Here is a 22,964-nt window from a genome sequence, read left to right as displayed (position 1 = left end):
TGTGTGTGTGTGTGTGTGTGTGTGTGTGTGTGTGTGTGTGTGTGTGTGTGTGTGTGTGTGTGTGTGTGTGTGTGTGTGTGGGGGGAGAATAAGCAGTACCATCTCGCTCATGTAATAATGTCAACCTCCTTTTGCCTAAAAATGTGATTCTCCATGGTAACCAAAACATAGAGAGCATGTGAGAGAAAGGGGGACAGCGATTGTGTGTACATGTGTGTGTACGTTTGTGTAATAGCAGCAGAAAATAAATGCCAAATGCACAAATGCCAATTGCATTTGCTGTCTGATATAAACCTGAGCATGAATTCTCTATCCTTCATTCTGCTTCCCTCACCAGGGGTGTGGCATAATAATATATATATATATTTTTTTTAAGATCCCTGCCTGTCTCCCAGAAGTATCTAAGTTGTAGCCATTATAAGAGCTGGTCAAACGCCAGAGGAAGGAGCTCAAATGCTTAGTTTCTTTAGCGTAGGGTACACTGGACCATCCTTTCAAAACACAGACAGAGATTAATGCCGTCAGATTATCTAAGCAGTGAGTTTTTCCTAAATCTGCACAAATTCTCTTTTGGATCTTTCCTTGACCTCATGACGTTCTGGACACAGGTTGTAGGAATTGTCAAAGAATCTGCTCCTAAAGTTTTTTCCTAACCACTTTTCATTAACCTCTGTGAGAAATGTATTGGGGTTATGGGACAATAGTAACAAAATATATTCTTCATTACCAAGGTTAGGATTGAAATACAAAAAATGAATCCACATGAATCCCATAAGTAGGCTATGATTATGTGAAAAATATTTAAAATAATGTATATGTTCTGCAATCTATGCATAACGTGTTAGGCATTTACATATATCCCTGTGTATATCAGCATTCAAACATGTTTTGAAAAGTTTGTGAAACCCCATAGGCCTACAACTCAGAAAGTGTGTTGTCTATATTTGATTATTTTCAGTAATAATATAACGTTCATATTTCGCAGAGTGTTGGAATTTCAAAATATATAAGCGACATCATTTTGGAAATTCTTAATAAGCAACGTATCTTCAATGACATGCATTCCTTGGTGATCATCAGTTGTTTCAGTGAACGGCTGAATGTTGTTTCACAGTAAATGTTGCGGCCGCAATGTAGGCGACCAAGCATTTTCTCCTTTCCTTTCGTAGAGGATGGTCCAGTGTTTCCTAAGCTAAAGGAGTTAATAAAGGAAGTATTGAAACTTCTTTCCTTTTATCTAGAGCAGTGGTTCCCAACCTTTTTTGTCTCATGTACCCTGTGAGCTGGTCGCCATTCTATAAGAACCCCCTCACTCATGATTCGCCTACATTTTTTTCATGAATGAATCCCTCTGTAATTGTATTCAACCCAACTGCTCCTAAATGAAAATTACTTGTATAACTCATCCTTAACACAAATGCATTCAAACTTGACATTTACACTTATTGTCAGTGAAAAAAAAAAAAGTTAAGACTCACTTCTAGAAGTTTCAACATCTTTTGTTAAGTCACTAGCAGGGGTCACCGACCTTTTTGACACTGAGAGCTACCTGGAGGATAATGAATATGGAGGGCTACTTGTTTGATATCATCTGTCTGAAGAAAACACATTAGCAGCTTTCTTCACACTCCCTGCCTTTCCTCTTATTGCTCAAGTCCTTTGTTAAACTCCTAACTTTAATGTAAAAAATGTGCACTACGTTAAAAACAACAAACCCTATAAATGTACATGAAAGGAGCACAGTACCCCCACCCCCCCTTACTTATTTCCTTTTCCTTTTATATCCTTCTTTAATCCCATTTCATCCCCCCTGCTCTCTAGCTCAGCTTGCCACACCTGGCTGACTTGACAAATGAAGACACCAGACACCTGTCACTCATACTTCTGTATCCTGTACTCCCTCTCCCTTCCTGTCCCGCCCCCCAGCCCTGCTCCATCCATCTGCTGACAAAATGGTGAATGCATGCGTCTGCAGCTCTGCACCCAGCATTCATTTAGGCCTGAATTGTGTGAACATCAGCTTTTCTTTAAATGTGCAGAATAAATGGGAGCCTCGGGGTGTCGAGGCAGTGGAGAGGGTGTGGTTGGCTTTCACTGAGCGTGTGAAGTGACCCTGCCCTTAACACACACTCACACACATCGCGACAGAATGACATATGAGGCTGGGTGTAAACTGCCATCGTTCAGGGAATGGTAAATCCTGAATGGTGGGAAGAAAGACGACCACAAAATACATAATGCTCCATTTCCTCCAATATGGTAGTAGATCAACTCTGCAAGCAGGACAAATGCATTCAGAGGTGAGGAGGGCTGAAAGCAGAGCAGAGTTCAAACTGCTGTCAGTGCTACAAATTCCCCATCAAGTCCTTAAAGTGAAAAACAAATACTGTACGTTGCATGTAACTGCCATTGATCAATAACAAAACCGGATACAGTGTTGGAGGCGTGGCCACGTTTATGCCTCCAAAATGGCCTGACTCTAGAATACTAAAATACTGGGATCATCCGGAGACTTGGACCCAGAGGTGGGGGACTCGAGTCACATGACTTGACTCGAGTCAGACTCGAGTCGCATATTTTTGGACTTGAGACTTGCTTGACTAACATTGATAAAAGACTTGACTTGACTTTGAGTATTCATGACTTGAGACTTGACTTGACTTGAGACAGATGACTCGAAAGGACTTTACTTTTTAAAATGAAAGATTTGCATTTGTTTCTGTATTCCGTCTGCGCCGCGATTATTCCCCCTATTACTCGTTTTATGAATGAGATGTCCGGTCACCAAGGCGCATTATATGTGTGTGTGTGTGTGTGCTCTGCTCAGCTCCGCTCTGTGAGTGTGTGTTCGGTTTGTGTGTGTCTGTCCGACACCGGCAAGTATTTGCCATACTGTTTCATGTACATTTCATTGATGGAATGTATGAAGTCCACTCAAGTACTGTATTTAGGAAAACTTTTTAGGTACTTCTATTTTGACTAATATTTTTAAATGATGCTACTTTATCTTGCCACTACAATTAAGAAGCCAATATTGTAATTTGTACTCCATTACATTTGGTTTGTCACGGCCCAAACTGTGTCCCTGTGTGTGTGTGGAGGGGGTGTGGTTTCCCTTGCAGGCAGCAGCCTGATTGCACTCACCTGGCCGACCGGCTCAGCTGTCCCTCATCAATCCAATCAAGACACAGCATATCTACTCCAGTCTCCCAGCAACTCACCGCCAGATTGTTTTCTACACCAGTGGTATTGCATCCTCCTGGCTGCTCATTTCAGTTATCCTGTCTGCGTGTTATTCTGTACTTTTTGTAATTAGTTTCTCCTTGTACTTCCAGTACGATCCCTCAGCCATCGGCCACCAGAGCTTCCAGCCAACCTGCCTGCTTCTTCCTTCACCATACCTGCCTGCCCTGTTCTCAGTCCAGCCTGAACTGCCTACCTCCACTCCGGACCTCCATAGTCTCCAAACCCGCCTGAGTCTCAGAACAATAAACCTTTTAAACATCTCCAGTCATTGCCTGCGCCTGGGTCCTGTTTAAAACATAATCCTAACAGAACAATCTGGCCACCATGGACCCAGCAGGCTCGGACCCAATTCGTGAGGCTCTCTCCAACCAAGGCGTCCTCGTGGGCCGGCATGACCAGATGCTCAGAGAGGTTATGGATAACCTTGCATCACTAGCTGCCAACGTAGCACAGATGGGACATCACCTCAACCTGGTTTCAACTCATCTTGCTCCGCCTGCTCCTGAAGATCCAGCTCCCCCACAAGAGTTAGCACCGGTTCCAGCCCAGCCCGCTCTCCCTTCACGTGAGCCTAATATTCCCACTCCAGAGCGGTACGCAGGTGCCTTAGGGACATGTAAGTCTTTCATAATGCAGTGTTCTCTTGTGTTTGAGCAGCAGCCGTCTACTTATGCTAACGACAGAGCTAAGATTTGTTATATGATAGGTTTACTTACAGGTAGCGCCCTAGCCTGGGCATCAGCTGTATGGGAGAGTCAGTCCAACCTTTGTAATTCTTATCCAGAGTTTGTAGAGGAAATGAAGAAAGTATTCCACCACCCCGTCAGCGGTAGGGACGCTACTAAACGCCTCCTCTCACTGCGACAGGGCTCCCGTAGTGTAGCCGAATACTCAGTGGAATTTAGGACCTTAGCTGCAGAGGCGGGTTGGAATGACACAGCGCTTCAAGGGGTTTTTCAAACAGGGCTAACTGATTCGGTTAAGGATGAGTTAGCAGTGAGGGACGAATCAGCTAACTTGGATGAGTTGGTCTCTCTAGCCATAAGACTGGATAATCGCCTTAGGGAGCGCCGTAGGGAAAGAGCCAGCCGATCTCCTGGGTCACTCCACTCTCGCCCTGTCTCGTCTCCTCTCGCAAGATTCGGGTCGGAAACTTTCCCAAGTCCCAGTGCCCCATCTGAAGTCTTTTCTCCTCTCCTGTCTTCAGAGGAACCGATGCAGCTAGGCAGAGCCCGACTCACTCCCCAAGAACGTCTCCGGAGAATAAGAGAAGGACTTTGTGTCTACTGTGCTCACTCCGGTCATTTCGTGGACACATGCCCCCAGCGCCCAAAAGAGGGTGCTCGCCAGTAAAGGTGGGGATACTGGTGAGCAAGGCTGTTTCTTCCTCAACCCCCCAGACCCGCAAGCCACTTGAAGCCACACTGTTGTTAAACCAACAGTCTCTCTCTCTGCCTGTCCTACTGGACTCTGGGGCTGATGAGAGCTTTTTGGATGCCCAACTGGTTGCCTCAGCCGGCATCTCAACTCAACCTCTGACAGCTCCTCTCAATGCTCGAGGTCTGAATGGGAAGCTCCTGGCACACGTTACCCATGTCACCGAACCCCTACATCTCGTCCTGTCCGGTAATCACCATGAAATGATTCAGTTCCACGTCATGTCCTCCCCTCACACACCCCTAGTTCTGGGCCAGCCATGGTTAAGACTGCATAACCCCCACATAGACTGGTCGGAGAATCAAGTAAGGAGTTGGAGTACCTTTTGTCACTCTTCATGCCTGCGGTCTGCAATTCCCCCAGCAGAGGTCGGTATTCCCCCAGTTCAGCAGGAGCCACTCAACTTGTCCGCTGTCCCTCCGGTTTATCATAGCCTGGGAGAGGTTTTCAGCAAGCAGCGAGCCCTTTTTCTGCCCCCTCATCGCCCTTACGACTGCACAATAGATCTTCTTCCTGGGGCATCTCTCCCATCCAGTCGCCTGTTTAACTTGTCCCGAACTGAGCGTGAGGCCATGGAGACATACATCAAAGACTCACTCGCTGCTGGCATCATAAGACCCTCTTCTTCCCCCGTCGGAGCAGGCTTCTTCTTTGTATCCAAGAAAGACCGCTCCCTGCGCCCCTGCATTGACTACCGGGGCCTTAACAACATCACCATCAAGAACAAGTATCCACTGCCCCTCATCAATTCAGCCTTCGAACCCCTACAGAAGGCCACCATTTTCTCGAAACTCGACCTCAGGAATGCTTACCACCTGGTCCGCATACGTCAAGGAGACGAGTGGAAGACCGCATTCAACACCCCACTAGGCCATTTCGAGTATCTAGTGATGCCCTTTGGACTCACTAATGCCCCAGCTGTCTTCCAGGCTCTTGTGAACGATGTCCTCCGTGACTTCCTGAACCGTTCAGTATTTGTGTATCTGGATGATATTCTGATATTCTCACAGACCATGGAGGAACACACCCAACATGTGCAGCAGGTTCTACAAAGGCTCCTCGAGAACAAGCTGTTTGTCAAAGTAGAGAAATGCAAATTTCACGTGGATTCAGTGGACTTCCTGGGCTACATCATTGAGCAAGGTCAGGTGAGAACAGACCCAGAGAAGGTACAAGCAGTGGCACAATGGCCCAAACCTTCCACCAGGAAGCAGCTCCAACGTTTTTTGGGCTTTGCAAATTTCTATCGCCGGTTCATCAGAGACTACAGTCGTGTTGCCGGTCCTCTCAACCAACTCACCTCCCCAGCAATCCCCTTCTCATGGACTACTCAGGCTGAGGCTGCCTTCTCTGAGCTGAAGAGACGTTTCACCTCGGCTCCTATTCTTATGAATCCTGACCCATCTCTTCAGTTTATTGTTGAGGTTGATGCATCCAACACCGGTGTGGGGGCTGTTCTATCACAACGCTCAGTCTCCGATCAAAAGCTTCACCCTTGTGCTTTTTTTTCCCGACGACTGACAACCTCTGAGCGCAACTATGATGTTGGCAACAGGGAGCTGCTTGCTGTAAAGCTTGCGCTGGAAGAATGGAGGCACTGGCTGGAAGGCTGTGAACATCCATTCATTGTGTGGACAGACCACAGGAACCTGGTCTACATACAAACTGCCAAACGACTAAACTCCCGTCAGGCACGCTGGGCATTGTTTTTTGGCAGGTTCAACTTCACCCTTGCCTACCGACCTGGTTCTAAAAACCTTAAACCTGACGCATTGTCCCGGCAGTTTGCAGTGGATCAGGACCCCATAGTTCCTGACACCATAATCCCTGCTACCAGAGTGGTGGGCGCTGTGACATGGGAGATTGAGAACTCAGTGAGGAATGCACAGAGAGACCAGCCAGATCCAGGAAATGGTCCAGATAACCGTTTGTTTGTACCTGACTCTGTCTGCTCACAGGTTCTCCTATGGACCCATGCTTCCCGCTTTGCCTGCCACCCGGGTGTGAATCGGACCCTGTCCCTCCTGAGACGACACTTCTGGTGGCCTTCCATGGAAGCGGACTCTCGAGCCTTTGTGCTGGCCTGCACTGTCTGCGCCCGTAGCAAGTCTTCACACCAGGCTCCTATCGGTCTACTCCAGCCTCTCCCAGTCCCTAGTCGTCCCTGGAGTCACATCGGCCTAGACTTTGTTACCGGCCTCCCGGTTTCACAGGGTAACTCAACCATTCTCACTATTGTCGATCGCTTTTCCAAAGCGGTTCATTTTGTGCCTCTTCCTAAACTCCCCACAGCCTCTGGAACTGCTGACCTCCTAGTCAATCATGTGGTCCGGCTTCATGGCATTCCAACAGACATTGTTTCCGACCGAGGGCCACAGTTCATATCTCAGGTATGGAAAGCATTCTGTCGAGCACTTGGAGCATCTGTCAGTCTCTCCTCAGGCTATCATCCGCAGACTAACGGGCAGGCCGAAAGAGCCAATCAGGACCTTGGAGCTGCACTTCGCTGTGTCACCTCCCGGAATCCCACCTCCTGGAGTTTACATCTGCCCTGGATTGAATACGCTCATAACTCACTGTCTAGTGCTGCCACCGGTATGTCCCCATTTGAATGTTCTCTTGGATATCAACCCCCTTTGTTCCCAGCCCAAGAGGACGAGATCGCAGTTCCCTCTGTCCAAGCCCATCTCCGTCGTTGTCGGAGGATCTGGAAGGATGCCCGCTCTGCCCTTCTCCGCTCCGCTGAACGCAATCGGCATATTGCAAACCGCTACCGGACCGCAGCTCCCCAGTTCCAACCAGGTCAGAAAGTTTGGCTTTCATCTAAAAATATTTCTTTACAAGCTGAGTCTAAGAAGTTGAAACCACGCTTCATTGGTCCCTATGTGATCGAGCGCATAATCAATCCATCTGCTGTTAGACTCAAGCTGCCTCCCTCCATGAGAATTCACCCTACCTTTCATGTGTCCCAGTTGAAACCAGTGTTTTCCAGCCCTTTGTGCCCTCCAGCCATCTCCCCTCCACCCACCCTTGTTATTGATGACCACCCGGCCTACACGGTCCGGCGGCTGTTGGACATTCGCCGCCGGGGCCGTGGGTACCAGTATCTGGTCGATTGGGAGGGTTATGGTCCTGAGGAGAGGAGCTGGGTGTCCCGCAAGCTCATTCTAGGTCCCTCTCTCATTCGGGACTTTCACAGAGACCACCCAGACAAGCCTGGTGGTTCGCCTGGAGGCTCCCGTTGAGGGGGGGGTACTGTCACGGCCCAAACTGTGTCCCTGTGTGTGTGTGGAGGGGGTGTGGTTTCCCTTGCAGGCAGCAGCCTGATTGCACTCACCTGGCCGACCGGCTCAGCTGTCCCTCATCAATCCAATCAAGACACAGCATATCTACTCCAGTCTCCCAGCAACTCACCGCCAGATTGTTTTCTACACCAGTGGTATTGCATCCTCCTGGCTGCTCATTTCAGTTATCCTGTCTGCGTGTTATTCTGTACTTTTTGTAATTAGTTTCTCCTTGTACTTCCAGTACGATCCCTCAGCCATCGGCCACCAGAGCTTCCAGCCAACCTGCCTGCTTCTTCCTTCACCATACCTGCCTGCCCTGTTCTCAGTCCAGCCTGAACTGCCTACCTCCACTCCGGACCTCCATAGTCTCCAAACCCGCCTGAGTCTCAGAACAATAAACCTTTTAAACATCTCCAGTCATTGCCTGCGCCTGGGTCCTGTTTAAAACATAATCCTAACAGAGTTGACAACTTTAGTTACAAGTTACCTTACGGATTCTGATTATTTACCAATACAACATATAAATCCACTCATAAATAAACATATTGACATAATCTCATAGGTTATAATATCCATCAGCAGTTGAAGTAATTACAATAATCAGCGATTGATGCATCGAAAATCATAGTATCATAATCCAATGGTGTGACACTGCTGAAAGGGAGCCAGGGCAGGAGTATTTTTAACTGATTTAAATGCGGAAACTGTGGTTATTCATCAGAATTACGTATGACTTGACTTGTGATTTGCTTAACCTGAGCTAGGACTTGACTTGACTTGCTTGACCTGAGCGACGACTTGACTTGACCTGAGCGATGACTTGACTTGACTTGCTTGACTCTCACCACAGTGACTTGGGTTCTTGCTTGAGACTTGCACATGTATGACTTACTCCCACCTCTGCTTGGACCCATAAAGCATGAGTAATTGCATTTTTGTTCACGGCCGGTTTCAGCTAGGTCGAATGAAAATGAGGGGGGAAATATCTCTCTGGATTCGTCATTTAACGCATTTTAGCAATGTTTGGTTCCAATTATTTAAAAAAAGGAATATTCAAGTGTTTATAAATGGTAGTTGATTTAGCTCGAACAACATTATACACTGATTTACAGAAGTCTCTTTCCGAATGGGAAAAAGTATTTTTGGGCCGAATGATGTCACGATGTCATGACATGAAAATGTCGTAGCTCCGTTTGGCCACTACGGAAATTTGCTTCAACGCTCGGCTCACTTACAGGGGGCTTGATAACTGCCCTCACAAAGATACATCAGCAAGATAACATTGTGTGTCTTTGCCTTTCAAAACTGTTACACATCATTGTACATCAAGTGTTCAGCACAAATACAAGCGTTAAAGGTCCAATGTGAGGGCAGCATTTCACCTGCACTACTGGGTCTCAAATCATCAATCATCAAAATCAGCGGTTATTAAAAAAGAGTTCCATAGTATGTTTATATTGTGTATCCTATGCAGAAACTTGAGGGTGAGGGAACCTCGCAGCTTCTGTTAGTGATTTTGCCGGGGAAATGGGCTAGGTTATAGTTAGTTAGGATATAGAGAAAATGTAAGCTAGTTAGCTAAAAAGAAACGTTTTATTAACAAAATAGTAACTTCCACACGTTTACTGCACTGCTGTGGATATGCAAACGCTATATTCCAACGCTCTGAGTTTATGAACGGTCCAGCTGGGCCAGAGTACCCTCTGTGCACGGGGATATTATATACCTTAATGCACCTTCGGGTTATGTTTGAACAGTGTGCAAAATACCCGTCAATAATCGGGGGGGTTTATTGCACAATATACCGGTCGAATATTTCTCAATATGCAGTAGGCCTATACAATATTTCATGGATGCAAGCCAAGACAATCAGTAGTCTATATAGCAGCATTTCTCAACTGGGGCGCCGTCTGGCGTCTTCAGGGGTGCCGTCAAATTATTATATATTCTGACGTTCATATGAATGAATGAATACGCGACCGTTAAAGAGCCGTCTGTTTGCGATTCTATGCGAGGAAATGCTTTTGCCAGCCAGAATAGAAGATATTTGTGAATAAATGTTTTGAATGATGAATACTGGATATAGTAAGCGGGGGGGGGGTGCTAGTGACTTATCCGATCGGCCCACTTCAGTACCGGCCCATCGGGATTCGTCCCGAACGTCAAGGAAGTTGTGTTATTGTTCTAACAGTTCCTATTCTGAAAAAGTAATAGGCCTACATTGTGCATACTGAAAAAAAGCTATATTTAACTGCATCAAAGAAGGCAAGGAAGGTCAGACTTTAGAGGGCAGTTTGGGAGATTAACTTTAACTATAGAGATGCCTAATTCTGTAAATAAGTTATTTAACGCTTGTTCTGTTCGCTTTGTGTGTTGAAAGATGTGTGCAATTTAGTCTTTTCATTCAATAGCTTATATGTATTTTTATTTATTAATGTATGTTTCCTACTACTTTTTATATTCATGTTTATTTATGTGATATTGTTATTTAATTTGTGTAGTTATTTTGATTGTACATTTTGTTCTATTTGTGTGTTGGAGAAATGTGTGCAATATAGTTATTTAATTCTGAATTGGATGCATCTTTTTATTTATTCATATAACCTATAATTTAGTGGGAATGCTGATACAGCATTCCAACTATATGTTATGCTACGGACAAAAAGTTTATTATTCCGCCGACTTATTTTGGCCCTCTTCTCCTCCCACATTCAACATCGCAGAAACTCCGTTCAAACATCAAAACGTTCAGCTCGGTCGGGAATCGCAGGCTATTACTTTTATCATTCATAACTTTCATAATTCCAGAGATACATCCCATAATACATCAGATTTTTAACATTTTAACTTTAACATTGCGCAGCTCGTTAAGGCAGAGTGCGTGATGTCACAGCTAGAGTGGAGCAAATCTTGAAATTTGCCTTCATATATTTTTTTAAAACTGCCATAATTCCCAAACCCTACATTCCTGAGACATAATTTTTCATGACAAACGTAGGAAAACATCTCGTAGCTTGAACAATGACAAATAATTAAGCAAAATGCCTCTTGAGGGCATGAAGTGACAAAAACGTTCAACATGTCTCCATTAAAACCCATTGTAATTTCAGGCTGATATTTCCTCACAGCAGCAGCCGCACACCTTTAGTTAAACTGCCAAAAAGACCACATTATTAACCCGAAAGTACACAAAAATTACACTTCAGATACTCAACTTCCTTGACATGCTTCACGTTTTGAAATTTGCCACACACAGACACACACACTCTCTCTCTCTCTCACACACAATGTTCCAAACGGCCCAAAACTTCACAGGTTTGGTAACAATGCAGCCATCAACGCATCTAAGCGTAGTATGGGGTGTCATCAAATGCCGTTGCCATGGCGACAGACACTCGCCATGAAACACGATGTCGCTGTAACTCCAATGGACACGGTCCAATCGTCCCCCAATCTTCACTTGTATATCACCGGTCCATGCCTCAACAGCTCTACGCCAAATCTGAAATCTCACCATATGCCGTTTCCATGGAAACGCATCCCTCGACATAAAGCACGATGTCCCTTTAACTCCTATGAAAATGTTCAAAAAGTGCTCAAAATTCACATGTGTGCTAACAGTCTAGCCGTGAAGACATCTACGAGACAGTTTTGAGATTTCTTCAAATGCCGTTGCCATGGCAACACAATGCTCGCCATGAAACACGGTTTTCTCATAACTTCAGTGAAAATGGTCCAAACGGCCCAAAACTTCACAGGTTTGGTAACGATGCAGCCATCAACGCATCTAACCGTATTATGGGGTGTCATCAAATGCCGTTGCCATGGCGACAGACCACTCGCCATGAAGCACGATGTCGCTGTAAGTCCAATGGACACGGTCCGATCGTCCTCCAAACTTCGCTTGTATATCACCGGTCCAGCCCTCAACAGCTCTACGTCAATTATGGGGTTTCTTCAAATGCCTTTGCCATGGTAACACAAGGCTCGCCATGAAACACGGTTTTCTCATAACTTCAGTGAAAATGCTCCAAACGGCCCAAAACTTCACAGGTTTGGTAACGATGCAGCCATCCACACATCTAAGCGTATTATGGGATGTCATCAAATGCCGTTGGCATGGCGACAGATCATTCACCATCAAGTTAGTTCAAAAGTTTGCAGTTCAAATATTCTGCAGCTTTTCCAAGGCTTTTTACTTTCTTTTCTTCTCTCATCACACATTCAAGCCCCCAGTGTTCATGTATCATTTCAATCTAAATTCTTCACTTTCTTCTTACACATTACATTTCAGCATAGCAGTTTAGCGTCAGATTTTCAGCATAAAGCATTCCCACTAGCAATTTCTTCAGGAATTGCATTCTCTAGTTTGTTATATTCATGCCGGGGTGGGGGCACAACGAAAGGTGCACCGCCCAGGGCACCATATCAGCTAGAACCGCCACTGTCTACAAAGTCAGCAGTTTTTGTAGATTGCAAAGATTAAAGCTAACACTAGTAAATAATTGTTACGCTACAAAAGTGAATCATTGATTTTGGAATACGGATACTATACCCACACAACACTTTTCATTGAAATAATCCCATTTTAGACTTTTTAGATATTCCTACTACACTGTTTACATGGCTAAAGAAAAGTAATATTAAACTAATATTCCTGTTTATATAAGGCCGTGCATACACTTGTTGAACTGTGCAAACAAAGCCTCCATTTTTCATTTCTTGGTCAACTTTAATCAAAAGGTAGGCGTTGCGATATTTGGACATATCTTAAAAGCTACTGATACCCAAGTCTGTCATGATGGTTCAAACTGGGTTTGTTTTTGAGCAGGAAATGTGGGCTTTTCTTTTGGGCATGCATCACTTGCCCATCCTCCAAAATGTTAACTATTTGGTTTGTTTACAACGCACAGAGCTGACCGTAGGCCACCATGTCTCTTAAACTGTTTTGTTTATTAATAATAATAATAATAATAATAATTTTGTAGTTGATGCGATGGGAGACAGGAAGTCAGTGAAGGTCTTTGAGGACTGGGGTGATGTGATGCCATGATTTGGTATGGGTGAGGAGTCGTGCAGCTGCATTTTGAACCCGTTGGAGTCTATTGAGGGATGTAGTGCTGATGCCGTAAAGAAGTGAGTTGCAGTAGGCATGGATTAGTCGTTCGGATGCGGGACGGGTGAGAGAGGGTCGGATTTTTGCAATATTGCGGAGGTGGGAAAATGAGGTTTTGACTGTTTGGCGGATGTGAGGTTCGAGGGAGAGGGTGGGGTCAAAGATTACTCCAAGGTTGCGTGCCTGATTGGGGGGGGGAAACAATGGTGCCATCGATGGTGAGTGTTATATTAGTGACCTTGCTGAGGGTGGATTTGGAGCCGATTAGGAGGAGTTTCTGTTTTCTGTTTTGTTTTGTTTGGTTACAGAAGCGTGCATAATCCTGATGTCAAGATTTCTATAAAGTAGGCTAAACTGAGTTTTTGTTTTAAAACTTTTATTTTCAACTACCTGAATCTTGTCTCATCAGACTGTTAGTGATTCCCTGCTTTTTCCCAGAGCTCAGCAACTCAATTAATTTAAACGTATTTTGAACTGATATGAATCATGGCCAAAACTTCTATCAACATGCAAGCTATCACTTTTTACATATGATTTTTCGGTGCGGCTAATAATAATGGCAGCAGCTGTAACAGTATTACAGAGCACTAAAGACCTGTCTTGAGCATCTTGATATTGACTTTTAGCCAGATCCAGTTCACGGAGGTCCTATTATTAGACATGATGGCTGTGAAGTGATATTGTCAGCTCCATAATCGGCAGTGTGTTAGTCATGTGCTGAAAAACATGATAGAGATTATGCAGAGCATCCTCCCTTCCGGTAATAAGTGCAGTGTGAAGCAGTAAGCAAGCAGGAGTGTGTGAAGCTGAGTGTGTGTAGGTGGTTATTTGTAAACTAATTTAGACCAAACAGTCGACTGAAAACTACAATTCATTATAGGAAATGGCTGCAACCAGATTATTAGAAAACTCTATATTAAACCTGTACCAATAAGATATTTTACTTTAGTAAGAGTAGTTATATTTAAGTAAACAGTTTGCATTAAAATAAACATCATGTAACCAAAGTAAAAGTACTTGTGTGTTATTGCCCATTTCCGAATATATATTAAATGATTGGATTATGATACTATGATTTTCGATGCATCAATCACTGATTATTGTAATTACTTCAACTGCTGATTGATATTATAACCTATAAGATTATGTCAATATGTTTATTTATGAGTGGTTTTATATTGGTAAATAATCAGAATCCGTAAGGTAACTTGTAACTAAAGTTGTCAACCAAATGTAATGGAGTACAAATTACAATATTGGCTTCTTAATTGTAGTGGCAAGATAAAGTAGCATCATTTAAAAATATTAGTCAAAATAGAAGTACTTAAAAGTAATAAAAAGTTTTCCTAAATACAGTACTTGAGTGTACTTCATACATTCCATCAATGAAATGTACATGAAACAGTATGGCAAATACTCCCATGAGGGGAATTATTAATTTTAGGGTGAAGACTTGGTTAGGGTTAGGCATGTGTTGGTTATGGTTATGGTTAGGATAAGTCTCCAGGAAATGCATGTAAGTCAATGTAATGTCCCCTGAAGTGATGGATACATGGTGTGTGTGTGTGTGTGTGTGTGTGTGTGTGTGTGTGTGTGTGTGTGTGTGTGTCTGTGTGTGTGTGTGTGTGTGTGTGTGTGTGTGTGTTCTCCACTGGGAGGCAGTGCTCCTCTATGAAGGAGACAGATTGTCAGCAGTTCAGTTTCTGGAAGCCATCTGGAGCTGACATTAAACACACATAAACAAACACTGAGCCATTAACAAGCTATAGCACCAGCAGTAGCAGGGCAGCCTGACAGAGAGGGCTATGAAACACACATCAATGTTTTCACACACTTCAAAGCTACTGTATGTTAGCCTTTCTGTCACATAATCAAACTGATTTTCAGTTGTGTTCTGTTACAAAACAGCCCAATCAGTGACTTTAAGTTCCCAACACTGATAATAGGATTTTAATTTTTAGATCTGCAGACAAAAGTCTGGTAAATGTAACATCAAATCAGAAAACACCATGAAATACTTTTTAAATATTCATTTTTATAATTGTGGAGAGCAGGAAACTTTGGATCCTGATGGCTCAGCTGTCCCCAGTGAGCAGTGGAACACATAAACAGCAGAAGAAGACAGACAGGAAGTAAACTCTACAGAAAACACGGTAGCAGTGTTTAAAGATATAGTTGGAAAATAAAACGTGACCAGACTACGTTTCTGTTCCCACAGTTTCTTCGCAGAGGAACATTTTTTTTTTAATGAGCAGATAGCAAAAGCAAAACAATCATGATTAAATCAATATGTTTTGTCAAAAAACTGATTCACAGGTTAAGCCCCATTCCCCCGCGGGCGGGGGGAAAAACGCATCACTGCAAGAAACAGCGTCTGAGGGCTTCTTAATATTTAAAAACCTATTAATGTGTCATACCCAACTAACGGGAAGAAACTCAGCTACCTGACGATACGAACCATTTTTACCGAAACAAAACACAAGTCTCACAAGAAGCGTCTAAATGAGCCCTGAGCGAAAAAATGCTATCGCACTTAGCACAGAACTCACAGCTTAAATACCCGTATTACTTATCGTATCTGCAAAAACAAGATATTGATTAGGAAACTGAGATTCCACAGATTCCAGAAATATTAGTATCATCACTGAGCGATCCGAACTCGCGACAGGGGAAGCGAAAACAGACATCACAAAACGTAGCTTCACGGAGGAAGCTTCTTACCTTAGCTGTTGTTCTGATCAAAATGTGTGTTCAATGGCATCAAAACGATAAAGACGCTGCTGAAGGTTAATCCAATGGTTAATCCAATGTGTCTGTGTCACTTTGAAATGATTCCTGATAATCCATCTTCATATTTACTAGTTTGAGCCTAGGTTTCAGTTTTCAGTTTTCAGAGCATAACATTGCTTTCGACTGCGTGCGCATAGCTCTCACTTGTCAATGGTAACGTGTGTGTATGTGGAACTTCCCCTTCGATTCTATTGGCTCCAACGGTTAAAAAGAGGTGTCAATCCCCAAAATCGACCAATGGGTTCCAGAGAAACGGCAAATCCACCCAAATCCACCCAAAGGTGGGTTTCTTTTTGCTAAACCTCTCTAAAAAGGTCAAATGTCACTTGTTTTGCATCAATCTTGATACAGGGTACTTATTATATGTTATAGTTTGGATTCCTAAAGCTTTTAGTCTACTATCCCATCATTCAAGGGTGGTTTTCACTATAAGTAATGTTTTTTTTGGACGGACACTATAATTTACATTTTTTTTACTATGTTCAATCTGAATTTACTTTACAATAAAACAATTCTATATTGATTCTGACTTTTCTACATCCAACTCACAGGTTTATCATTGCTTTGAGAAAAAAGATTATTAATTTACCCCTTTTAGAAGTGAAGTTATGGTAATTTGTTCTGGGAATGTCATTTTCGAGAACTTTCGAGAAATAAGAATTTTCCTGAGGCCTGAAAAACAGGCTTGGGGCTTAACAGGGAAGTTTCCGTTGGGGTCCTGATTACCTTATCGGGGTTTCTTTCGTTAAATTGACTGGCTCACTGCATATGTTCCTTTACCTATCTAAGGTTTCAATTCATAGTCAGTTACAACACTGAGTAATTGCATTAATTGGTGTGTATCATGGTTTCAGAGAATAATAAGATGTTAATATTAAGGCTAAAAATAACAAATGTTCCCTTTTTTTATCTATGGCAATCCAGGCGGACATCATTGTCTTTAAGAGAGCAGGCTCAGGTTTAAAGCTTGAGCAAAGATCTATCTATTGGTTCCAAACATGTCATGCTAGCTCGTCAGGACAGAGGCTAATGCTTCAAAGTTAGGCTCAAATTGGCTAGGGGAAAAACTGGCATGGACATGTTCAAAGGGGTCCGATGACCCCTAACCTCAAGATATCTGACTGAAATATGCATACCTATCTTGACATAGATGCCCACCCCTTACCAACCCACTAACATATGTGTTAATCGAACACATTAACCTCGCATGACATAGTCTACGTAACGTTCAGTGTGTTATGTTACTACTTGCTTAGTTTTAGGCAACACAACTACTAGGTTAGGTTTAGGAAGAGGTCATTGTTTGGGTTCAAATAAATACTGTACGTTTGTTATGTATAACACAGCAAGTTGCATACGTGACGTCAGATAGTATATAGCGTTTCAGTTTCACACAGGACACATACGGCTCTCATTTGTTTGACCCATCCATCCACCCCAAACTCCTCCCTATGTGAACTTTGTCACGGTGTATACTAATTAACTTTCTTCTTCTTTTGCTTTGTTATGATGAACTACAGCCACTAGAGGCAGCCATGAACGTCCAAAACTCATCCTAGCAGGGTTTGTGTGTGTGACATGTGGTCACTGACAGAGATGCTGTATTTGATGAGTTGGCAGTTAGAATGCCTTGGTAAACCATTATCAAAAGCCTGTTCAACCTGTTAAGCCCTGAGCCTGTTTTTCAGGCCTCAGGCTCGAAAATGACATTCCCAGAACAAATGACTATAACTTCACTTCTAAAAGGGGTAAATTAATCTTTTTTCTCAAAGCAATGATAAACCTGTGAGTTGGATGTAGAAAAGTCAGAATCAATATAGAATTATTTTAATTTTAAAGTAAATTCAGATTGAACATAGTAAAAAAATGTAAATTATAGTGTCCATCCAAAAAATAAACATTACTTATAGTGAAAACCACCCTTGAATGATGGGATAGTAGACTAAAAGCTTTAGGAATCCAAACTATAACATATAATAAGTACCCTGTATCAGGATTGATGCAAAACAAGTTAAATTTGACCTTTTTAGAGAGATTTAGAAGAAAAAACCCACTTCTGGGGTCATTTGGGTGGATTTTCCATATCTCTGGAACCCATCGGTCGATTTTGATGATTGACATCTCTTTTTAACCGTTAGAGCCAATAGAATCGAGGGGAAGTTCCTAAAATCCATCTAAACATTACCCATTGGTGAATAGAGTGATGCGTAGCCAGAATGCCCAAAACCGGAAGCTGTCATACACTCTCGTAGCTATCATAGCAGCTATATATGAAAACTCAGTTTTTGCCATAAATATGACGATGGATTATCAGTAATCATTTCAAAGTGACACAGACACATTGGATTAACCTATGGATTAACCTTCAGCAGCGTTTTTATCGTTTTAATGCCATTGAACACAACTTTTGATCAGAACAACAGCAAAGGTAAGACAATGTCCCGTGTTTGCTCCGTAAAGCTACGTGGTGTGATGTCTGGGTTTGCTTGTCATGCCGGGTTTTGATCGCTCAGTGATGATACATATATTTCTGGAATCGGCGGAATCTCAGCTTGCTAATCGATATCTTGTTTGTGCAGATCCGATAAGTAATAAGGGTATTTTACCGTGAGTTGCGTTAGCATTTTTTCGCTGAGGGCTCATTTAGACGCTTCTTGTGAGGCTTGTGTTTTGTTTCGGTAAAAATGGTTCGTATCGTCAGTTAGCTGAGTTTCTTCCCGTTAAGTGGGTATGACACATTAATAGGTTTTTAAATGTTAAGAAGCCCTGAGACACAGTTTCGTGCCTCCGGGTTTAACATGAGCCACCAATTCTTTCCTAAGTTGTATAAGGATGCATACGCACAGTCAAACCATGAATCCTATTTCTGACAATTCAAGAACTCAGCGACATCCCAATCTAAAATTCTCTTCCTGACTTTGACAGGGCTCAGCAGTAACAACACTCTGGTGACATTTTGCAGGGTCCAAGCATTAAGGGGAAGTGGTACAGTAAGTGGACAAAGTGACACAATGACTTGGCCCCTCCCGTCTCCCCATGGCAGGGCAGGTCTGCTCTCAAGCACACAGGCAGGGAAAGCATGCACAGGCATGAGTGTGCATTCATTATGCATTCAGATATATGGTCTGTCGGTAGAGTGCTTTCTCATATGCATGCCAATCTCCCATCCAAATGTATCAAGGATTTTAAACCAGGTTCCACTGGATCCCTTTCAGCACAGACATGCCTACAGCCATAGGAAGAGGGGTCAGGATGGGTCGGAGGGGTCCCCTCTTTATGCCTCATGCTCGTGTTCCAGTCGATTTTCAGGGTCTGCATTCATTCTCAGGATTACTCAGAGTACTGATGCAGGATCAGCAGCCAGCTGCCCTGGGACCGCTTCACTACAATGATCTATGAGGCAGATAGTGGGTCTGTTTTACAGTTTGACACTGTGAATGAGCACAGACCCAAGTGTGAAGGGGAGACAAAAGTAGTGACCCATGCAGCAAAATCCATCACCCAGTAAGCCTTACCCTGTCTTTCACTATGAGACACTTTGCAAGGGGAGGAGACAGACAACGGACACAGAGTTAGACAGGGTTTACACTGGGGAAATTCCTCGGAGGACACAGTTCAGCTCCTCCCCACACAGTACTGTAAATGCTCTGAGAATCAAAGTTAATAAAAAGCATGACCTATCAGGGATTCCCTCTGCTCAGTTAAGTCAGTAATCTATAAGTGGATTTGTACACACTCTGGCTCCGTTCCAATCGGATAGCTTGCTCTCTTGCATCTAATATTGTTGCTTTTCGACCTTTATTTTCCAGCTGGGAAAGGTCTGGCCAATGTGGAAGACACTAAACTACCTTTCAAGGGGTCATCATGAGAGATCTCAGTTCCTGATTTGAACAAAGCCAGCATTTTTCAGGGGGGAACAAACATCACATTCACAGCATAGAGAAAACACAAGAAAAGATGCTAACCACTTTGTCCTCCTTTGTGGCATGCAGTCCAGGTAGCAGTGAGAAAAGTGATGGTGGAAGTAAAGCAGGAAAGGAAAGGAGAGAAATAAATGAAAGGATGTGGAAGATAAAAGAAATGAAGAGAGGGTGAATTGTTGGGAAAAAGAGGGAAAAGAACAAAGAGAAAAAAGGGTGCAGTGCAAACATTTGTTATTAACATTCTGCATAATTTGACAGACATACTTCATATTCAGTGACGGGGCGTGAGGCGCGGGGGGCGCGGGGGGGGGGGGGGGGGGGGGGGGGGGACGACAGTATGTGAATGTATGTGACTACTGAAATGTTAGGCTGCGGCGACATGCATGAGTCAGCATGACCTTGGCATGAATCATGACCTGTGACTACATCAAGGATGTGTCACGGCTCCTCAACACCAAGAGGAAACTGGGACACCAAAACAACATGGAGCGCATCCTTCAACAACAAACACCTCAAAATAATAATCTAATGTTCACATGGCTGGTCATGAAAGCACTTCAGATGTTGGTGGGAGGGAACATTAATGTTTTTGAGTTATACCTCAGGAAACAAACTAATAAGGGCTGAGTGGTTGTTGTTACTGTACAGGGTGATGAATGAATGAAACATATGAAGTGTAGTCCCTCTTTATTAACAGTAACGTGTGTTCATTATAATGTTAAGCAGGGCTGAGACTTTCTGTTTGGCTGGTATTTGCAAATGATGTTGTGATGCCTTCTGCAGGGCACAGAGCAGCACTACACAGCTCTGTCATTAGGAACTGATTCATTATTATAGAAAGCTGAACACAGAATATGGCCTCATACAGACCAGTATTTAAGAACAATTAGCCCCTAAAGTGCTTAATATATAGTGATTTATAATACATAATCTGAGAGTTGATATTAAAGAGTACTCACTGTCTATTTAAAGAGAACATATTCGGCTCATTGTTAGATTCATTTTAGTATCGGCAAACTGCAGTAAATCATTGTGCTGCTGATGATGAATAAATAAGCCCACGATAGGCAGGAGAAGATTTGTATGTATTGAAACAAAGCTCACACCTTCCTAACCGTGTTATTCTGCTCGGCTGGCCCGGACGACCCGGGACAGAGGCAAGCGCCGCCCCCCCCCCACATTCACAACCTTTCACAGATGTACACACAGAAAAAGGAATGGAAGACAATGTTGTGTTCTTTCATCTCTTGGAAGGATTCATGAATTCAATCAGTAGGTTCAGACACTCAGATGTGTTTTGGTGAAGTGATGAAAAACCGTGTTTAAAAAGCAGGAATAAAAGTAAACGTATTGTTTGACAAAAAACAAAAAATCCTATTTTGTATATCAATGTCAGATTTAATTTCCACTATTAGATCATAGGCCCATGCTGTAAGTGGATGATATAAAAAGGGACCAGGTATAGAATATTTGTACTATCTGCTGTCAAACCAGTATATTTTGACTGAGCACAAACATGTTCATTGATTTATTTTTAATATCCATAAGAGGATATGTAATTGTTACAGATGATACAATAAATAAATAAATAATGTAATTCATTACATCTGCACTAATTCAACCTTTCTTTTGCCTGTGTTAAATTATTTAGGCTCAAATTGCAAATGTATTTGATGCCAAGCAACATAAAAAAGGAATTCAATTCTATATTAAAACATAATGCGTTTCCTTTGCAGATTGCTTTTGCACCAAGCTCATCTCATGTCTGTGTTTTCATGTAACAGCCTGTCTGCTGTGAAAGTGATATAACACAGGATACTATCTTTATCCCCTGTTCTTCAGAACGTGTGGTGCCAGTGTGAGCTCAGGCCCAGCTGGGCCCGGCGGATCCTGAGCAGATTGGGGACCAGCAGGCCAAAGGATGAAGGGGCCATCGTGAGGGAAGGTACCCAGGGGGAGGTCCTATCTTTGGGTTGGAGCCCATAGTTTTCAAAAAGTGTTTGGTTATATGGATATATCAAATTGGATCAAATTAATAGTTTTTATTGGTTGTATTCGTGTTGGTGTTATTTTTTGTAGCACTGCTCTGTGTCTTCAGTGCATTGTGGGTTTAAGTTAACAGTCTTGTTCGTTTGTTTTTAGCTATGCTGTGACCCAGAGATTTGCAAAGACCTACCGGTTGCAGTAGAATAGTCTTTTTTGTTTAGAAAGGTTAGGCAGCCACGATGAGAGATGTTTGAATTCTCTAGATGATCGGAAAGGAGCTTCAATGCTTCCATTAGGCGCGTTCACACAAAGTACTTTGCCGTATTTAGTGCCGGCACTCAGTGGGTGTTTCTCAATCGCGAGTAAAGCTGCTTCAGAGCCACTATTTCAAGCATACTACGTCATCGAATGCCGCCGAAGTACTGTTCCAATCTCCAGCATACTTGGAAATCTACCGAGCCCGGCGTACTCCGTTTGGAGAAATATCGAGGCTGCACATGAGTAGACTCCGCGGTCTTAAAATCCCCACAATGCTTTGCGCACGGAACAATTTCCCCAAATCTGTGGCGGAAGATGTAAGGCGGGGCCTCTCATATGACGCACACCTGCACACTTGCTAGCGTGTTCCACTCTTTGTTTTCCGAATGCCAGGAAGTATTCTTGCCTCGCTTCTGAAGCAAGATGCTCGGCAGACATGTGCTACCAAGCAAGCGTACTCGCGATTGAGAAACACTCAGTGTCCCGGCACTTATTACCCCAGGGCATTTAGTACAGATCGCGTTCACACCGGAGTACTTTTCCCTGAGGGAAGATTATGCAAATGAGCCACTGACGTCACTTTGTCTTCTTCTGCTTTGGGTTTACTGGCAGGCCGCAAACAACTTCACGGCGTATACTGCCACCCGAAGTCCCCGGCCGGAAGTCCCCGGAGTTGGGGACTGGCTTCAGTAGAAGCTGCTGGGACTCCCAGCAGCTTCTACTGAAGCCTTCAGAGTAAATCGCCAGAACGCCGACACCTTCTCATCTCCACCGCTCCCATGTTTTATTTTGTGTTGCCATAAGTTAGTCTCTCTGCGTTTGTGCGCTGGGCGAATGCTAATGCTAATAATGCTAATGCCAGGATAATAAAATGGCGGCTCTACAAAACATTTCAGAGTTGTACGGGGCGTGGTTTGCAAT

At 43.4% G+C, this 22,964-nt stretch overlaps 1 protein-coding gene across 5 annotated transcripts in view; it reads right to left on the bottom strand.

Moving 5' to 3' along the window:
- rims1b (regulating synaptic membrane exocytosis 1b) overlaps nucleotides 1-22,964 on the bottom strand; it is a 105,244-nt gene that overhangs the window by 59,023 nt on the left and 23,257 nt on the right. For 4 of the 5 annotated variants that reach the window (XM_034130381.1, XM_034130390.1, XM_034130356.1 and 1 more), the window contains exons 3-4: nucleotides 19,842-19,853; nucleotides 19,392-19,412 (exon numbers count right to left, since the gene is read on the bottom strand). The exons of the other annotated variant lie outside the window; for it this stretch is intronic. In XM_034130381.1, coding sequence (XP_033986272.1) covers nucleotides 19,392-19,412; nucleotides 19,842-19,853 — 33 coding nt within the window. The remainder of the gene's footprint in view (nucleotides 1-19,391; nucleotides 19,413-19,841; nucleotides 19,854-22,964) is intronic. 5 annotated transcript variants of the gene reach the window in all.

The sequence above is a fragment of the Trematomus bernacchii genome, unplaced genomic scaffold (assembly GCF_902827165.1).
Source record: "Trematomus bernacchii unplaced genomic scaffold, fTreBer1.1, whole genome shotgun sequence".
Lineage (NCBI taxonomy): Eukaryota > Metazoa > Chordata > Actinopteri > Perciformes > Nototheniidae > Trematomus > Trematomus bernacchii.
Note: the sequence above shows the minus strand (reverse complement) of the source record. Positions and strands in the feature narration are given on the sequence as shown.